This window comes from Kuraishia capsulata, genomic scaffold (genome assembly GCF_000576695.1).
Source record: "Kuraishia capsulata CBS 1993 genomic scaffold, Kuraishia_capsulata_scaffold_1, whole genome shotgun sequence".
Lineage (NCBI taxonomy): Eukaryota > Fungi > Ascomycota > Pichiomycetes > Pichiales > Pichiaceae > Kuraishia > Kuraishia capsulata.
The window spans coordinates 2002867-2020860 of NW_019172950.1; the positions used below are offsets into that span (position 1 = coordinate 2002867).

The window sequence follows — 17994 nt, forward strand, 5'->3', positions numbered from 1 at the left end:
GACCGTAGGAAATTTACAATTTGCAGTCAACTAAGCGACATTTTTAATATTCGGCAGTGTCTAATCATTGTTTGTTATGAAATTGAGTCAGGATTTGGCCCAAAAGGGGTTGCGCCCCTGCCACTTTGTGACCTATAACTGCGCATTTCACCAACAGCGGGTAAAGTACCAGTAGCTCCGTTCTGGTGCTCTCATTTCTCGTCGCAAGAACCTCGACTAAACCACCGAGTACTGTGACTAACTCCAATTGTTGCACCTTCGGAAGAGGCTCTCTGTTCAACAAGCTCTGATCAAGAATGAACTTTCTCAACACCAAAGCAGTCCGCGAGACGAAGTAAGGCAAAGTTTTCTCCGCAAGTAAAGCAGTCGATTTGGTGTCATCTGGGGGACAGCACGTGACAATTAGATCACGCAAACACGCTGTGGCAATCCGATTCCTGGGTAGACGTGTGAGTGACATAGTAGAGCCGTAGGTGGAATTGAAGTCAAACTGGGCCAGCTTCGAAGAGACCTCATGAGGCGATTTGGACTCGGACAAAATCATACTATCGAAGTCATCAATCGCATACAAAAATGACGTACTCCAGATTCTAGATATGAGCTCCTCAAGCAAATTTTCAGAGACCGACTTTTGGTGCAAGACCGGCAGAAATACACCCTTGATCTCTTCGTACTTCGTGATATCGTAGGACTCATATTCTTCATTGTCCTCCTTATAGGAGAGGCAACTACTCAATGTCTCCAAGACCAAAGGCCAAACCTGCTCTTTAATGGACTCTGATATTTTCTCATTGTCTGGATTTGAGTCATCGAGCAACGCAACAACCTTTTGAGTCAACAGTGATAGAGTGTCAATGCTTTCCATCCAAAGAGCCTTGCGACCCTTTTTGGATCCCAATGCTTTCAACTGAGCCGGTTCCAGCAATGCTCTGTATACCTTCAGAATACATTTGTCGTTCAAGAGTTCCACAAAATCACTCGTATCTTCCATTTGGATTTTCAGGAGTTCAATTGCCTCATAACTCACAGCAACAAAACTGGGGATCTGGTCTTTCCCCATCAGTCTATCACCCAGCTTCTTCTTAATCTTGTTTCTTGTACTGAATGGCAGGATGACAATCATGTTCAGTTGCTGAACGAAGAGAGATCTATATCTCCAGTCTTGGAAAGTCATTGATTTCAAATTCTTGATCACACTCCTTTGAAGTTCTGTACACCGCTCCTCGTCTTTCTGTAACTCGGGTAAAATTGGGTATCTTACACACGAGTTCAACATCCAAAGAACTCTTTCAAACTTCACCAGATCCATGATCGACTCCGCAATTTTTAGCAGCGCAGGCATTGACTCCATCAATGCAGTCAAAGATTCCTGGTAAAGATTTCCATTTGTCAGATTGTAAGATATCGTAACATTTGCCCAAAAAGTATAAAACTCTTGTGATATCGACTCTGGAGGCACTATGAGTAACCCAGTGCGATCGGGGGACACAAAACCAGCTGTCACATCATTGAAAGACTTGAATATTTTGTAATCCAGATCAACCCAATTCAGTTTCAAAAGACTGGTGAAATGCGAGATCAGACCATTCCAAAATTTCTCTAAACGAAGACTCGTTTTTGAGAAATCCATGAAAAATGTCAGATAGAGCTTGCTCAGACCATTCATCACCAGACCCATACTCTCAATGGCGTCTTTTTGGGACGATTCGGGGGTTGACGATAGTGCGTTGATATCAACGCTAATGATCACAGGTTCAAGCACAAGTTCATAAACAAGATTCCAGGAAGGGAGTTGGAACCCATGCGAGTCCACAATACTGAAAAATGTTTGAATCGAGCCATTTCTAACCTGAGTACGTTCATCATGAGAAACAACAGCCAGTTTCAGTAGAAGATAAACCCAAAGCGATTCAAAAAGCTGTTGACCATCTTCGAACCCGTCACCCTGCGAAACAGCCAGGACTAGATCGTCTTCATTTCTAACTTGGGACTCTAGTAGCTTTACGGTCGCACTGGTGGGTGATGCAGTCTTCTCTTTTGAATAGTCACTTATTAGCCAAAAGTAACTGATTGCGTTGAAGGAGATATTCTGATCAAACGATTGGCAAACAAAGTTGAATAAACAGTCAATGGCAACTTTAATCTGCGATTGGGGTAACGAATGCAGAAATTCGTCCAAAATCAGCTTCATGGTTTCAAAACATGTACTGAGCACAAGCATGATATTCTCTTTCAGCATTGCCTCGTGATATAACTCAGCTGACTCTCTGTCTCCCATGATTATATCAAAAGGTGTATTCAAAACCATGAAAACCACATCCCAATATTTCACAAATCCAGTTCCAAACCTATCGACGAGATCCCTCAAGGTTCCCAATGTTTGCAGATGAATTTCAGTCTCACAGTTGACAACAGAAAGCTCCGTGCTCGCAGGAAGTTTGGTCAGGCTCTTGGAAAAGCTATTCAATGCATTTAGAACCTTTCCCTCTGTCTCTAACCTCCGAGAATCCTGGGTTTCCTTTTGCAGACCAGAAATTGCGCATTCGGAACACATGGCATCAAACCCTTTTGAAACCAGAAGACGAAAATCGTTCGGCAGTTTTCTGTTGATCACCAAGTTTATGTAAAACTCGTTGACAAACTGCCAGTTCTTGTCGCTTATGATTAAAAACTTCTGAGGGTTGATCTTCGCGAGCACCGTCATTTCATCGACGTAATATGTTTTGTTGTAAGAGCATGGGCGTAAAATGCCTTCAAGAATTGGTGCTATTCCCTGGCTGGAACTACCCGGACGTTCGCTCAAGTCCAAAGACAAGTCCACTACTGCCTTAACAATCTCATAAAATGTCGAGGCCGATTGTGTGTTGATGCTTTCAACCAGTTTCTTTTTGGAGTGCTCAATGGAGATCATATCTTGGGGAGTGAGTTGAGTGGGCGCCGCAGGAAGATCCTTGGAAAAGTCAGATGATCCATTGAGATAGTAGTCCAGCCACTGCAGGGTTATGATTATCACTTTCCACTTATCTTTCAAGACACTTCCAAGGGAAACTCCTAAGCTTGCCAACACTCGGAAGCACACGATGTTTCTGGAATTCACATTTCTTGTGTAAAACAGCTGAGAAGTACCACCCAGGGAAGAAGCTGCATGATTGATAGTGGAGCTTATAGTGCCAACAATAGTTTCACTAAACGATAATAAGTTCTTGTGCTGAAAGCCAGACTTTCCCGTCAAGTTCAGGGCTGATTTTGAGATCAACATGAGTATCTCATCTCTTATTTTCACAACGTCCAGAATAGCGGTTGCATGACACAACTTCTGCAGTGATCTTATAAGCTTTTGGAAGAGCTCGTTATCCAACGTAGAATACAGATGGATTTCATAAAGTTGTTTCAAAACCGCAAAGTTCTTGCCCACCATATTCCTGACGACCTCGAAATTTGCCTTCATCTGCACATTGTCACCAAAAGAGGACGAAGACAAAAACAAAATGCTTTGCTCTGGATCAACGTTGGAAGACAGCTCCAAGGAATAAGAACAAATTCCTTCACAGAACAGGGTAAACGACGTGAAAATCAGATATAGAATGTAAGTTTCTGACGCCGACGGTGGATCCTGCTTATCCAACGAATCTATGAACGGCACCTTGATGGAAGCTTTCTGAACGCTCAGCCCATACGTAGAATCAATGGCACTACTAGACGAACCAGGGGGCTGAGATTGCCCTGCGAGCGGCGACTGTGGTTGAGCATTGGCCAGAGGTGGAGGCTGTATAATTTCTCCAGTGTTCAACAAACCTTTATGCTCATTCACAATGAGAAGGCAGGCTTCAAAGTAATCATTGATGACTTGCTTTCTGAGCTCTTCTTGGTTGTTGTCGTATTCTTCGAAAACACTTTTGACCAACTTGAAGTCCTTGAAAATCTTGCCATAGACCTCTAGGGCTAGAACCTTTTTCCAATACGGAGAGGCAGCCTCCTTCAGCAAAATATGAGTCAGCAGTGACAGTATTACTTCACATTCAATCTTCAGGATGGGGAAACACTCGCTTATCAGCAGGTATATCAACCGAGAGATTCTCACCATGATTGTGAAGTCTTTACTTGAGGTCAGGAATCTCAGAAGGATTGGAGCCACCCGTGTTCTGAGTAGAAATCCTAGCTCCACATGTGTCAGAAACAACAACTTGTTCTGTCTGATAACACTCTCGAGTAGTTCGAACCCGAAGTCCTCGGTGATATAATTGGATCTCAAGAATGATGGCTTGTGGTGTTCTATGAGAGTACACAGATCAAGGAATATGCGTTGAGCATCATACGCACAAGGCGCAGTGAGTACACTATCATTGTTGTCTATTGGAACCTGGTGAATCTTCTCCTCATCCTTGATACTCTTGTCTTCGTCGTTGACCTTTTCAAAAGCCAGACTTATCAACTGCAGAAAGGTAGCAGATGCAGTGTTCACCACAGTAGCCATTTTGTTGGATCCCTGCAACATAGAACATACCAGCAGCAGTTTTGACAAAATCTCATCATTTATGAAGATGGAATATGATTGGAAGAAAAAAGGCAAACTTTGAAGCACCTTCAGCTGGATCTCGACGGCCAGATGCGTGGCTTCTACGAAAGCATCTAGTACCAGGTCCAATTTCGTCACAGGAAGTGATCTCGACACAATGAGCTTATTCAGGCATTGAACAGCAATTGCGCTATATTTGGCATTTCGAGATTGACATGCCAGCAAAAATGGACTAATGAACTCGGAACTCTTGGACAGTCCTATATGGTGTGTTAGTCGTTACCCCTCACCAACAATTGGCATATTAGATTGACTTACCTCTCAAAAACTCGGACTCAGATATCCCGGAACTACCGAAACCTTTAAGTATATCCAATGATTTTTCTGATGCCTTTTGTTATATTCAGTTAGTACACTGGGTTCACGAACAAAAGGATTTGTAGTTGATACACACATGTCTTATGTCCGGATTTCGCCGTTTAGACTCAGATATCAAGTTCGAAAGCTCAGTCGAGAGCTGTTGGACTGAAGTCATTCTATCTCAGTACAAGAGATTTTGAGAGCAATTGGAGACTTAACAGGTTGCATGCCTTTATCTTAATCAAACGTCATCGTATCAACATGTCTATCCAAACTGGCACGTGATATCCGAGGGCTCTGACTTCATTCCGGCCCAAAAGAATCTGCACTCAAAAAGTTTCAAGCCCGTTCTTGCCTGTCTGCAGAGATTTGATGAACAGGATATTCTCTAAATTTTTGATGGAGGGAGTATTTGCCATCGAGAAGCCGGCAGGTGTGAGTTCTGCCGGATTTTTGAACGACGTAAAGAGAGTTTTTGGAAGTGCCCAGATCTTCGAGACCACTCTTGAAGAGCAGAAGAAGAGGAGGCTGGGTGGATCCAAAAATGGCAGGGCCCGGAGAGCCGGACAGCTCAAGATGGGTCATGGTGGTACATTAGATATCAATGCTTCTGGCGTGCTGGTAGTGGGTATTGGGGCAGGCACCAAGAAGTTACACCATTACGGGCTTCAGACCACCAAGAAGTACATAGCCAAGGCCCTTTTAGGAGGAGCCACAACCAGCGGTGACTCCGACGGTGAGCTTGTGACAAAAACAGCAGTTGATGGAATTACCAAGGAAATGGTCTTTGGTTTGGCAGAGAAGTTCAAGGGTACTTTGACGCAGACACCTCCATTGTTCTCAGCTTTGAAAATGGAGGGTAAACCTCTTTACGAGTATGCTAGGGAAGGCAAGCCGCTTCCAAGGGCGATTGCTAGTCGTGAAGTACAAATATATGATGTGAAATTCTATGAAGATACGCTCACCACCGATCATGGGTACAAATTCCTGAAACCAACCATCGATGAGGATGGAGTCTCTTTAGACAAGAAACTCAACGGTAATCCTACTCTGGTTGACGATCCTCTCCATTTCTCCAAAGAATATACGGAGAGTCTCAAGAAGGAGGGTAAAGAGCCAGAGGTGTTGGAGATCAAGAAGCTAGCAGATGTTGACCCAACATTGGACGACGAATACCGTGCCCCAATGATTCATTTCGAATGCACCGTTTCATCTGGCACTTACATTCGTTCGCTGATCAGCGATTTTGGTAAAGCCCTCGGATCGTCTGCATACATGGTGGATCTGGTGAGGTCAAAGCAAGAAGCATGGGAAATTGGCAAGAATGTGTTCACATTAGAGGACTTCAGAGACAACGACGAAGCAGTTTGGGGTCCGGTGTTGCAAAAAGTGTTTGCCGAGGGAGAGAAAATAGACGTCCTAGAGGAACTCAAGGCTTCGAAGAAGAAGTTCGAAGATGCTGCGAAAACTGAAAAGTCCACCAAAGAGGAAGGCCTTAGCTCAAAAAGAACAATTGACGAGGTGTAATGTGTATCATAACAAACCATTGAACAACCCCAAAAAAGTAATGTCAATGCTGTGGAGATAATGATCTCTCCTCTCTTCAGCTAGACGATGATGATACGCCGACGGTATTGCACGAGGGGTACTCTCCACCCGTCTCCCAATAGTAACTCAGTGCTATCGAATCGTTACCCTGAGGACATCGAAAACTGAAATCACCTGGACAATCTCTGACAATTGCATTGCACATGTCAATGCAAGGTAATACTTCGTAGTAATCGGACCGCGGCCTGATCTCTGATTCCACATTAAGCTTATCCAGCCTCGAATGGCCAGACTCATACAGCTGGTACCCAGTGATATTCCTCGTGGAACATCTAGGTATCGTTATAGAACAGAGCCATTTCTTATAGGATGCAGCGCAGTCGTCGCAAGTCTTCACTACGGAGAATCTGGCATCCATCTCTGTATCACACGGTATCTGCTGGAGGGCGTATGAGAAGTTGGTGTAGAAGTGTTTGGCGTTAGAATCATAATATTCTGCAAGTTCACTGACGTTGTTCATATCAGGCAATGTTGGAACGGAATATGTCACCTCTGAGCAAAAGTCGAGGTCGTAGATTAGTGTGCATTCGTCTGACTCCATAGTTCTGAACTGGAAAGGCTCAAACACCAGTCCACCGTTGCTATCTCCAAAATTTTCTAGCATATACCCCGTATATGTTGTATTAGGAGTAAGAGAATCAAAGTAGAACTGCTGCTTCCAAGTCCCGCCTCTGTAAACAGACGATACCACTGCAGAAGAACTGTTATACTCTATGGAGGCACCCTGTTTCATGGCACACCAACTGCGCGCCAAACCCGCCACAAAGACGAAATCTTCCGGGTCATATATGAAGAAGTTGTAGAGGTCTGTCATGGAACCATTATTGGAGGACGAGGACGAGGACGAGGCATTGCCCTGGTCGATCCACACTATAAGAGAAGTTGAGTCGGTATCCACCACTGATGCAACACTTTCATTATGCCATTGGAATACCAGGTTGCTTTGCGATATACCGACCTCATATGTCCAGGTGTTATCAGACAAACAATCTGCACACGATTCCGAGACCACCGTCAAGTAAAGCGTCAAGGCATTGGTATCGGCATCGGTAAGCTGAGCATGTGCCAGTTCCTGAGCATAACCTTCGTAGAAGTCGAATGATGACATGCTCTTATAATCCAAATTCTGCCACTGCGTTTGGTTGAAGGTGTAGTATATCGAGAGTCCGTTTGAGTCTGTGTCGTTCCAGCCATCAGGCAACTCACATATGTTACCACTGATGAAGACGATGGCTTGGTAGTTGGATATAGTATCAGAAGAAGTATTGATTGGAAACTGGTACATGGCGTACGAGTCAGGTCGCAAAGTGGCACTTATAGCAGAAGCATCCAACAGCGATGTATAATATCCTCTTTTTTCCATTTTCCCGATCGTGGGGCCTGGCTGATCTGCTGTCTTCTCGCCAACTTCCAGAATCCCTAAGAATGGATTCAACGGGAGTAAGTTGTCCCCGACCAGACCCTGGACCAGTCCAAAAGTGTATAGCAAAATCAATAATCGTAGCAAAATCATCAGCAATTGGGCCCCATAGCGATATCGTCAAGGAGGTGTTGCTATTCCTGGCTATGCTCGCTATCTAATTCTTGTTGTGCCTGTACAAGTCATGGGCGTGTCCCAACCAACAGGATATTCCCATTAACGCGTACCTAACGTGTTCAAAGATTGTTCAAGTTGTCAGAAGGCAATCCCAAAAGTACATTCGGTCGTCAAAATGAGCGTGAAATCAAAGGAGAATCTGCCATGGTATGTGCCGTATTATATCTGTTTTTTTGAGATGATAGACTAACAACATCAGGGTTGAGAAATACAGACCTGCTAGTCTGGACCAGGTGCACGGCCAGACCGAGGTGGTGACGACCATTAGGAAGTTCATGCAAGAAGGAAGAATTCCTCATCTTCTGTTTTATGGACCACCAGGAACGGGTAAGACTTCGACAATTGTGGCGTTGGCACGTGAGATCTATGGCAACAGCTACAGAAACATGGTGTTAGAGCTGAATGCCTCTGACGATAGAGGTATCGATGTGGTCAGGGACCAGATCAAAAACTTTGCGAGCACGATGCAAATCTTCAACAGAGGATTCAAGCTCATTATTCTGGATGAGGCTGATGCCATGACAAATGTTGCACAGAACGCTTTGAGGAGAGTCATTGAGAAGTACACCAAGAACACCAGGTTCTGTATCCTTGCTAATTATGCCCATAAGCTCAATCCTGCCTTGTTGTCTAGATGCACGAGATTCAGGTTTTCGCCATTGGAAGAGAAAGCTATCAAGGAGTGCGTGGACAATGTGGTGGAAAAGGAACAGTTGAAAATATCCGAGGAAGCTGTTGCTGCCCTGTTGAAGCTCTCTGAAGGTGATATGAGAAGAGCGCTCAATGTTCTGCAGGCGTGTGCTGCAGCCGTCGATAAAGGAGACGAAATATCTATTGATATGGTTTATGACTGTGTTGGTGCTCCCAGACCGGCAGTGATACAGAGAGTGCTGGAGTCCATAATGCAGGATGATTGGAGGACTGCCTTTGATACCTTGAAAAAGGCCAAGCAAAACGAGGGATTGGCTCTGGTAGATCTTTTGCATGGCTTTGTGGAGATTCTAGCCAAATATGAACTAAAGCCCAAGACCAGAATTGAGATTCTGGACAAGTTTGGAGAAATAGAGTATGCCATCTCTCGTGGAGGCAATGACAAGATCCAGAGCACGGCGTGCATCGGAGTGATCAAAAGCGCGTTGGAAAATGAGGATGCAGTTGAAGTGTAAAAAAGGTTCCAGTTGAGTATCAAATAATGCCATAAATAGTAGCAATAAAACTCCGTTGAAGCTTCGTGTATTCAAGTTTCTCTACTAAGCGCCCTATCATGGTAGCCGCGCCGCACTTGGGCGTGTAATCCAAAACGCCTGTGTTTACATATTTGATCCCGCGTCTTCACAAACTTTTTCAACCAAATATCCACCCCAACCACAGCCAGAAGGTAATATGGTACCGAGAACAACTGTAACAAAGTGTTTGGATATTTTGCCCGGATATCCTGATTCCGTGTCGCTATCTGACTGCGGTAACTACTATGCCTACTTTGACTCCAGAGTGTCAAGCACCCTGGTTATCGGGCACACTCAAACAGACGAGCTGAGACGAATCCAAATACAAGAAGAAGTCACCAATGGGAGAATTGTATGGGAATCAGTGCATAATAATTGCATCAACTCAATCAAGGTTGCAATCGCACTTAATGATAAGGTGATTGTCCTTGACGTATTGAATACGGAGTTCAAGACTTCGATCCAATGTCCACAGCTCGAGTCGTGTTTCTGGATGAAATCCAGAAAGAATGAATCACGTCGAGATGTGCTGGTGGCACAGTGTGGAGATGACCTGAAGTTTTATGAATTCGATATATGGAAAGGAGACTATAGGAAGTCCCTTACTTTAAATCTTCCTAAAGGAGGCAAGATAGAACAGAAGCGAAGCTCGGACATATTCACGGCTGTGGTTAGAGAAGGATCCACTGATATTATTCAAAATTACGCACTCATAGACCCGCCTCACCGCCTAGCTCTGGCTACTTCCACAGCCAGTAATTGCAGTTACGATATCCAGGATTTCAAGTGGTCGCCTTGTGGGAACTACCTTCTGGTGATAGATTCACCGCTAAGGGGTCTTTCAACCTCCCTATTTAACTTCCTGATGCTCAGCACCAACGAGGCACTTGAGTCGTCCATTGAAGATTTTCAGATGGACTCGCTAGGATCTACATGTCTGGAGTGGGGAACTATTCAAGGACTGTCTACGGCATTCATAGGCACCATGGAAGAAGACGTCTACGTGTATAAGCCTGGATTTGATTTGTCGATGGAGTTCAGCATCACTCACAGAAGAATATTGACCGCGAACCAGAACACAGTCGTATGGAAACAGCGAACCACAGAACCGTTGGTCCCAAGGGTGGGTCTCACATTCCAGAAAGTACAATTGGACCAGAACAGTATACAGCCGAACATCCATCTCGGTTCCCTCGAGCGTGGAGTTCAATGGATGAAGTTGAGCGCAAACTCGAACTTTTTGTATACGCGAGTGAATAGCAGGCCGGATGGGTTGTTCATATGGGATCTTAGGAGCCGGCACAATGAGCCCCTAACTGCGATTATCACCATGAATGCCATTAGCCAGATCGAGGTTGGAGTTCCAGATAACATCTACGATTTGGAGAGTGCAGATGAACCGGTAAAGAATGCTCTAGGAGGACTGTTAATGATCAACGATGGGATCAGCATCTCAATGTTCATCGAGGGATTGATGAAATCTCCATTGATACTCGAAACCAAATTGAGTGGGGATATTGAAAAGTTCCAGATATCTAGCTGCAAGGTGCTCGGAGCGGTCTGTGTGATTCAATTGCTAGCATGGGATACTGCTGAGGTTACGAAGCTAGAGGTAAAGTTCGAACTCGAAGCAAATAGTTTGAGAGAGCCTCAATCGTTCACTGTCTACTCGGAAACAGCCCAAACAATGGGCCCACCTTCGAAAGCCATCAAACTGACTGCTCCATCCAAGGTTACCAGTCTTAAAAGACCTCTGCATGTTCTTGAGCAGCTTCAGAACACATCGCCGCAGGTGGAGACAGACGATGACACCACTGTGCGGAAGCTGGCTTCTGATGTCCAGAAGAGAGAATGGTTCAACCCAAAGTTCATGAACAGAAACCTAGGCCAGGTTGTTGATGACAATGACACGTTTGTCAACAAGAAGAAACGGTTGGAGGGAAGTAATTGAGGCTTAATGGGGTTTTTTCTTTGGTTAAAAATTGTATGCACAGTCCTTTAATCTATCATTTTGGGGAATCTTCTGCATTCGCTGCAGCTTTGGCCTTTTTCTTGCGTTGAATGGAATCGTATCCCTCATCGTAGTCACCATTCATCACGCTCAATTCAATCAGCTTGTCCCGCTTCATCTTTTCCTCCCACCTAACGAGAGACTCAAACTTCATCACCTCGCGTTCGGTGTGGAATGAAGCTCCAGCAGAAATCCATATCGTATGGTAAAAAACCCAGCCCCTGAGTCCAAGTAATCTGAATGTTGGGGATTTCCAGCGCAAAAGAAGGTCTGTGGGTATGGAGATCAGAGCTCCATATAACCCACCTTTGAAGATAGACTTAATGATGATATCTCCCAGTCTGTTCTTGTGGCCCTCGGAATGATGTGCAAACTTCGCAGGCCCGAGAGTCTGAGGCTTTTCGCTCGATTTTTCTGTTTCAGAAGGCATTTCTTGAGCAATATAGGCTGTTGATCTGACCAACTGTTGTAGAAGATGGTTCGATTTGGAGATGTCTGATTGATTCAAGAGCTTGTGGGTCTATGGGTGTCGTGTGCGGCATTTTATGTGAGTGGGGACACTACCTATTAGCTCTTATCAGCGAGGAAGAGAGTCCAAAAAAAGCCCAAAAACAACCTCAAAAGGGCAAACTATTTACTATGCTTTAGACAATACTGCTGACTAGAGCTCCAACCTGCTAGCAACATCGTTTCATTCTGTTGGTCTTTCTGTCTCTCTGTCGGCAGTCTGAGTTGGCGGGGAATCCCCATTTTCAATTCTGACACTCTGACATGCTATACTAAACCAGGAAAAAGATATAAAGTTTTTGAAAATTATAAACGTAAATGACATCAATATAAGCTGTACACGGCAAAATAAACAGATCCGCAACACTGTAACACGATATATTAACAAAAGCAAACCAAACTCCCTCCGACCACTCATGTGTTCGAGTTGTACCGTAAAATCTGCCAGTAACAGACTAGCAAGCTACCAACAATGCTATCTATTAGATTCTGTATTTCCCATAAACCTCGCCACTGGAAGCCCCCTGAAGGGGACTGTTGTCACTGGAGAAGTTCAGCAAGGAAGAAAGACCTTGCAATCTGATTTCAGGCTCGAAATCCGACCCTTCAGAGCGAAGACTCCCTCCTCTGCTATAATTATCGATTTCCTCTCTCACAAAGTCGTACACACCATCAAACATGTTCTCATTCACCTCGTTGATCTCCTTCAACTTCTCGAGCCAATTATCGTTGATGAGAATCAGAATGTTAGTCTTCTTCTCTGCAAGGAAGAGGGTGAAAACATCAAAGAATATCATGTTGAACTTTTCAATAATGATCTTCTGGTAGTATCTGTATTCAATGTTGGAGAAGCCGGGCATTCTGTTGTAGATCTTGGTCAGAAATTCGTACAGAAAAACGAGCGAGTTCATGATTTCGGTCTCCACAGGTGGAAGGAAATTCAACACATAGTCGGAGACTGCCTCGAAAAACTCTGCGACAAGATGCTTGACTCTCAGATAAGCGTAATCTGATTTTGGTTCCACTTTATATGGCAATCCTGCCACCAATGACTCGATTCTCTCATTGAGCATGTTCAAAACAGCATCCACACTCACTTTGGGAACGGAATTCAGTACATCCGGAGTTATATCGGGTCTCGTTTCCAACAAGGAACCCACTAAGTTCTCCAGTTGAGACTTATCTAGCGTTTGGATTACCCTTTTCAAGGGAAGAGGCTGACCTCTGATCTCCTGTCCCCTCAACTTCTTGTGCCTATTCAACGACGAAGCCAGAGCAGTGCGAACCGGTGGTGACAGTCTTTTTGGGCTTGATCTGGACGATCTGCCTGTGTTTTCTTCGTCACTATTCATCTCCTCACTGAGCCTCCTCTTACTTCTCTTGCTCCTCAGTGTAGGCTTGCTTATATATGAGCCATTATGGTTGATAATCTGGTGCAGAGCCTGCTGCTGTGAAGGCTGTTGGCCACTTTGATCGACTCCAAAGGTGAAGCTCGACGGAAGGATGGAACTCATGGTGAGACCCAGATGTCAGCAAACGGGCGGCAAAGATGAGCAAATGCGAGAGCGACTTGAAGACTGTATATAGATCTAGTCTAATAGTTTGCAGTCGGGATTTCTACTTCTGAAATGTATCCGATAACAAAAACAATACCCAAGTTATAATCCGTTTGAAGAGTTGCTATTGACAGCAGTGTCAGCAGTGTCATCTCCTGTAGCAGTTGGAACTCCCTTTCAGAAGAAGTCTGATCTGCCATTATAGCAAGTGCCAGGCTGCATCAGGTAAAACAGAAACATAAATGGTCGTGCGCTTAACAGAAATCTAGAATGTGGAGGAAGTATCCTACTCACTACTGAAAAGTTACCGGGTTGCTCGATTAAACGCGACTTCTTAAATATATATACAGTGCCATCACTGCAGTTCATATCATAATTCCTTCACAAGCTCCTTCTCCCGAGCGCGCTCTTCTTGAATTCTCTGGACATCTTCTTCCGTCACCAGATGGTGTTTATGGTCAGGACCTTTCATCAAAACACCGTCGAGGTAGTAGCAGTTCTTGATTTCCTGGACCCAGGGACTATCCACAATATGTTGCATTGTTATTCTCTTCGCCGGGTCGACGATCAACATTTTGCCTATCAGGTCACGCGATGCTGATGGTAGTAGACGAAGCAGTCTGTATGGGCCAACTGTTTTTGCTCTGGATGAATCATTGGACTTGAGGTCAGCGGGGTCTGGAGTAGTGGCAAACGCCTTGAATGAGGCATCACTCATCTTGGGTGCCTTCCAGGGGAACCTCACGAGGATCATGCAACAGTAGATTATGGCAATGGACCATATGTCACATGGACGTGGATCATAGGAAGACATACCCAGAACTTCTGGGGCTAGATAAGGATCAGATCCAACAACCCCAGTCGCTTTTATTATGGATTCCTCAAACGGATACTGGAACACGGCGGCTGAGCCGAAGTCGATGATCTTTAAGATCCCGTCCTCGGAAATGACGCAGTTATCCAGCTTGAGGTCTCTGTGTGCCAGTCCCATGCTGTGTAGATAACTGACACCAGAGACGATCTGCTTGAAGTAACAAAACGCCTCGTTCTTCTGTAACAATCCAGACATCACCACTGTGAAAAAGTCATAGGGGCCATACTCCATCACCAAAAGAAACGCGTTACCTTGCTGCAACATGTCGTATGTTTCTATGACATTCGGATGATGCAGAGTTGAGCCGAGATAGAACTCCTTCTGAAGTTTCTTCTTGTACTCGAATTCGTTCTCACGCTCTGTTTTGGACTTGAAACTCTTCACCGCAAAAAGCTTACCGTCGGAGGGACTTTCCACGATAGATACAGATCCACCAGCCCCTTCTCCCAGAAGCTTTCCAGGAATTCCATATTTTTCAATAAGCTCATGGGATGACTCTGGCCCCACCTGTGGCAGTGATACCGCCGAGGCCTGACCAACGTGGTCCTTTGCTCCGTTCTTCAAGCTAGAGGTACTGATGTTGTTCTTGATGAACCTAGACAGCTTGTGCTGGTGCTTTGCATGGTGGCGTTCGTGAAAATCGTGAATATCTGCAGCAACTTTGGAAGGGGGTTTGACCACGTTTTTGAAGAATCGCTTTAGTTCCAGCCCAGGAGACTTTTTCCTGGAATCGTCAGAAGCCTTGGACGAAACAGGCTTGTTTGCATTGCTGGAAGTAGACTGCACAGAAGAGTCTCTGCTGCTACTGCTATGTTTTGGTGACAACAGAAAACTGCGGTCAACCTTCTCGGATGAACCACCAAGAAGCTTGGAATGCAAACTGAATTTGGATTTGGAAGACTCGCTGTTTAGCGAAGAAGAAGACTTGTTTGCAGACGATTTGCGAAAGAAACTGCCTATCGACGAGCTTGACTGCTGTTTTTCTGATAAATATGATCCCTGTTGATCATGGGGCACTTGAAGTAATGAACCTTCTGTGTCACGAGTCATTTCAGTGTGAGTGGCCGATGGAGGAACAGCACTGGGAGATCCAGGAACCACGATTTCGGGTTCCTGCGAATTTCTTGGGGTCGCTTGTAACACGGTGGTCACAATTGGAGACTCTGAATCGACCATGGTGATTATTACAGCGAATGATGCCAACCGAGCAATTCGAGCCTAAAAGCCTTGTTCCGCCTATGCAAGATCCACGAAATGTTGTGGTCTTCGATAGACACTAATTGGTGCGATTCGAACAACACCCCGATATGTCACACAAGCAACACGCCACGCCTGGCTAAAGAATTCTAGATTGGTAAACCTTAAACGTCCAGTATGGGTGGAGGCGGAACTAACCGGGGCCACGTAAAGAGGCTTTAGACGGCAACCTTGAAACAGCCGGCAGTGACTTTGATTAGGCGTGTATCACTCAAATGCGAAATCGGGGTTAAGCCCTCTGACAATGTATGGAAGTAATTAAGATCTGATAGCCGCAAGAGCCCTTGCTCTGAAAAAGAAATATAGCGAAGCAGATTTTATGGACGACTACAAAGCAGATATTGATTCCTTGGAGAAGGAAATCCAGCGAATGGAAGAGGAGTATGATAAACTTCAGACCAGTGTGAGTGCCAAACGGGCCGCGACACGCGTAGACCATGTCAGTGAAAGTAGCGACAAACAGCGAACTTTGGATGGAAAATCAGAAACTTCAAATTCAAAAAGGCGAAAGTTAGATGAAGAACAATTTCTTGAAGACGAGTTGATACCTGATCCTGCTCGCCATGAGTTTTTTGACGGACTGGTGAATGATATCATAGAGAGAGCAACGCGAGACTCGGACAAGACTAGTGAGGTCAGAAAGGCGAAAAAGTTGGCCATTTATGACAAATTGAAACAAGACCTGCTGCCGAAGATCAACACCGAAAACGTGTATCGTATGGCTGGGATTACGGCATTTCCAGTGAACGATCCGTTCAGGCATGGGGAATACGAAAATGCGGTAGAGAGTTACCTCGGGATTCGTTTTGATATTTATGATCAGAGGTCCCGCAAGTATGTGACCCCTCATTATCTGATTCTTCAAAGGGTACGGAAGAATAACGAGTGGGAAGTGTTCAAGACCACCCTACCGAAGTTCATCCCGGTCCGCTCGCTCGAGCTGAAGTGGCTGAACACGGATATCCAGAGGTTTGTTGTTCAAATAAGGTCCCATCTGGTGTTTCAACAGCTGAAATCGGAGGTTTTTTCTGCCATCAGGGACCATTTGGACTCGACGTCCCGAATGGAATACGATCTCAACTACACTAAGGTGAAGCTGACTTTGAAGAAAAAAGTCGCAGTGGTTCTGATCTGCAATCTCACCGAGGTTATAAACGTGATCACAACGGATCTTTCTGCTATGACATTTGCGTCTGGTGTGGCATCTGTTCTTTCTGATGAACTGAAGACAATTTCATCCAGGCTAGAGGTTATGCTTAAAGGTAAGATTTCTGGTCTGGAAGAGAGATTCCTAGTGGTTCTTGCTGAAATAGGTCTTTGATACCACTGAGCCCAATATTTGAATATTTGGGTTGTAAATTATGTGTAAACTAATCATTTTTGCTTGAAAGAGCAAACTCGCAGCTAGTATCGTAGTTTCCTGCTAAAACTCGTATTAGGGCTCGTGTACGCGATGAGCAGATGATAAGGCCATCATAGTTAAGATTGATAGACGGTGGAGACGAATTAATAACAACACCATACTTTCACGACACCTTGACAACACCTCATTGCAATACACTCTTTTATTTACCAATGCTGGAAGTTCTTTTGAAGCACCGGAAGGTCACGTGGATTTGGCTTTATATAATATCGCTAGTTTCCGGTCTTGTGATTCGGCTTAGCATCTGGCTGTTCAGGGAGATCCCAAAGCCAGGTTCGTCTTATTTGCTCAGTTCCCACAACATCTTCAACGTTGTTTTTGCAAATAATTGCTTTCTATGGTTTACTCCGTGCTATGTGTCTGTTTCCTGGTTGCTGTTGAAGAGTCGCATCAATAAGGACGATCGCTATACTGACCCGGAAGATGCAGACCAGGCAAACTTTCTGCCACTCACAGCTGCAGATTTAGGTTATCACCCTCATTTGAGAACAAATGGCAACTTGATATTCTTGCAGACTGCCAAAATGATCCTGATCTATCTCTGGGTGGGGATTTTGCGGGTTTGGTGTTTTGGCAATTCGCTGTTTGACAGGTATCTGATACATACAGGAGGCCATTGCGTTTTCGATGAAGCCTCCCCTTACTTTGGAACGTCTCCCAATTATGATACTTGTGTTTCCGAGCTGGGTGTCTGGGACGGCGGGGTAAAATTCAGCGGGCATATGTTGGTGCTGGGAACTTTTAGCTTGATGCTCATTTACGAATTACGAAACTACGCGGTTATCCGCAGTCTGAACGAGCAGGATAATACGGTGTCGATATCCAAGATCCAGTTTCACAACTTTGTGTTTTCGATCGAGGATGCAGTCGTGGGATTTTCTGCATTTGTGCTCCTCATGTGGTACGGACTCTTCATCGACACTGCCATATTCTTCCACACTACAACAGAAAAGGTGGTAGGACTGGCATGTGCGCTTGCTGTACCATATCTGCTCTATATTTTCAAGCCCACCAAGAAATATTTCAGCGTTTTATAGAATAGAACCAAGTGTCTGGTAC

General features: G+C 44.8%; 10 protein-coding genes across 10 annotated transcripts; 5 read left to right on the forward strand and 5 right to left on the reverse strand.

The window, feature by feature from the left end:
• Positions 1-64: 64 nt before the first annotated feature.
• Positions 65-5051, reverse strand: KUCA_T00001088001 (uncharacterized protein; the record flags this gene model as incomplete). Its single annotated transcript, XM_022605690.1, has 2 exons — positions 65-4765; positions 4971-5051. The coding sequence occupies 2 exons, from the start codon at positions 5049-5051 to the stop codon at positions 65-67; spliced, it is 4782 nt and encodes a 1593-aa protein (XP_022457133.1).
• Positions 5052-5275: 224 nt separating this feature from the next.
• Positions 5276-6403, forward strand: KUCA_T00001089001 (uncharacterized protein; the record flags this gene model as incomplete). The annotated part of the gene is made up of 1 exon (XM_022605691.1): positions 5276-6403. The coding sequence occupies one exon, from the start codon at positions 5276-5278 to the stop codon at positions 6401-6403; it is 1128 nt and encodes a 375-aa protein (XP_022457134.1).
• Positions 6404-6479: 76 nt separating this feature from the next.
• Positions 6480-7997, reverse strand: KUCA_T00001090001 (uncharacterized protein; the record flags this gene model as incomplete). Its single annotated transcript, XM_022605692.1, has 1 exon — positions 6480-7997. The coding sequence occupies one exon, from the start codon at positions 7995-7997 to the stop codon at positions 6480-6482; it is 1518 nt and encodes a 505-aa protein (XP_022457135.1).
• Positions 7998-8196: 199 nt separating this feature from the next.
• On the forward strand, positions 8197-9247 carry KUCA_T00001091001 (uncharacterized protein; the record flags this gene model as incomplete). Its single annotated transcript, XM_022605693.1, has 2 exons — positions 8197-8228; positions 8281-9247. 2 exons carry the CDS (start codon positions 8197-8199, stop codon positions 9245-9247), a joined length of 999 nt encoding a protein of 332 aa, XP_022457136.1.
• Positions 9248-9464: 217 nt separating this feature from the next.
• KUCA_T00001092001 (uncharacterized protein) lies at positions 9465-11258 on the forward strand (the record flags this gene model as incomplete). Its single annotated transcript, XM_022605694.1, has 1 exon — positions 9465-11258. The coding sequence occupies one exon, from the start codon at positions 9465-9467 to the stop codon at positions 11256-11258; it is 1794 nt and encodes a 597-aa protein (XP_022457137.1).
• Positions 11259-11313: 55 nt separating this feature from the next.
• On the reverse strand, positions 11314-11748 carry KUCA_T00001093001 (uncharacterized protein; the record flags this gene model as incomplete). The annotated part of the gene is made up of 1 exon (XM_022605695.1): positions 11314-11748. The coding sequence occupies one exon, from the start codon at positions 11746-11748 to the stop codon at positions 11314-11316; it is 435 nt and encodes a 144-aa protein (XP_022457138.1).
• A 559-nt stretch (positions 11749-12307) lies between these two features.
• KUCA_T00001094001 (uncharacterized protein) lies at positions 12308-13339 on the reverse strand (the record flags this gene model as incomplete). Its single annotated transcript, XM_022605697.1, has 1 exon — positions 12308-13339. The coding sequence occupies one exon, from the start codon at positions 13337-13339 to the stop codon at positions 12308-12310; it is 1032 nt and encodes a 343-aa protein (XP_022457139.1).
• A 412-nt stretch (positions 13340-13751) lies between these two features.
• On the reverse strand, positions 13752-15431 carry KUCA_T00001095001 (uncharacterized protein; the record flags this gene model as incomplete). Its single annotated transcript, XM_022605698.1, has 1 exon — positions 13752-15431. One exon carries the CDS (start codon positions 15429-15431, stop codon positions 13752-13754), a length of 1680 nt encoding a protein of 559 aa, XP_022457140.1.
• Positions 15432-15831: 400 nt separating this feature from the next.
• Positions 15832-16833, forward strand: KUCA_T00001096001 (uncharacterized protein; the record flags this gene model as incomplete). Its single annotated transcript, XM_022605699.1, has 1 exon — positions 15832-16833. One exon carries the CDS (start codon positions 15832-15834, stop codon positions 16831-16833), a length of 1002 nt encoding a protein of 333 aa, XP_022457141.1.
• A 254-nt stretch (positions 16834-17087) lies between these two features.
• On the forward strand, positions 17088-17972 carry KUCA_T00001097001 (uncharacterized protein; the record flags this gene model as incomplete). The annotated part of the gene is made up of 1 exon (XM_022605700.1): positions 17088-17972. The coding sequence occupies one exon, from the start codon at positions 17088-17090 to the stop codon at positions 17970-17972; it is 885 nt and encodes a 294-aa protein (XP_022457142.1).
• Positions 17973-17994: the final 22 nt, after the last annotated feature.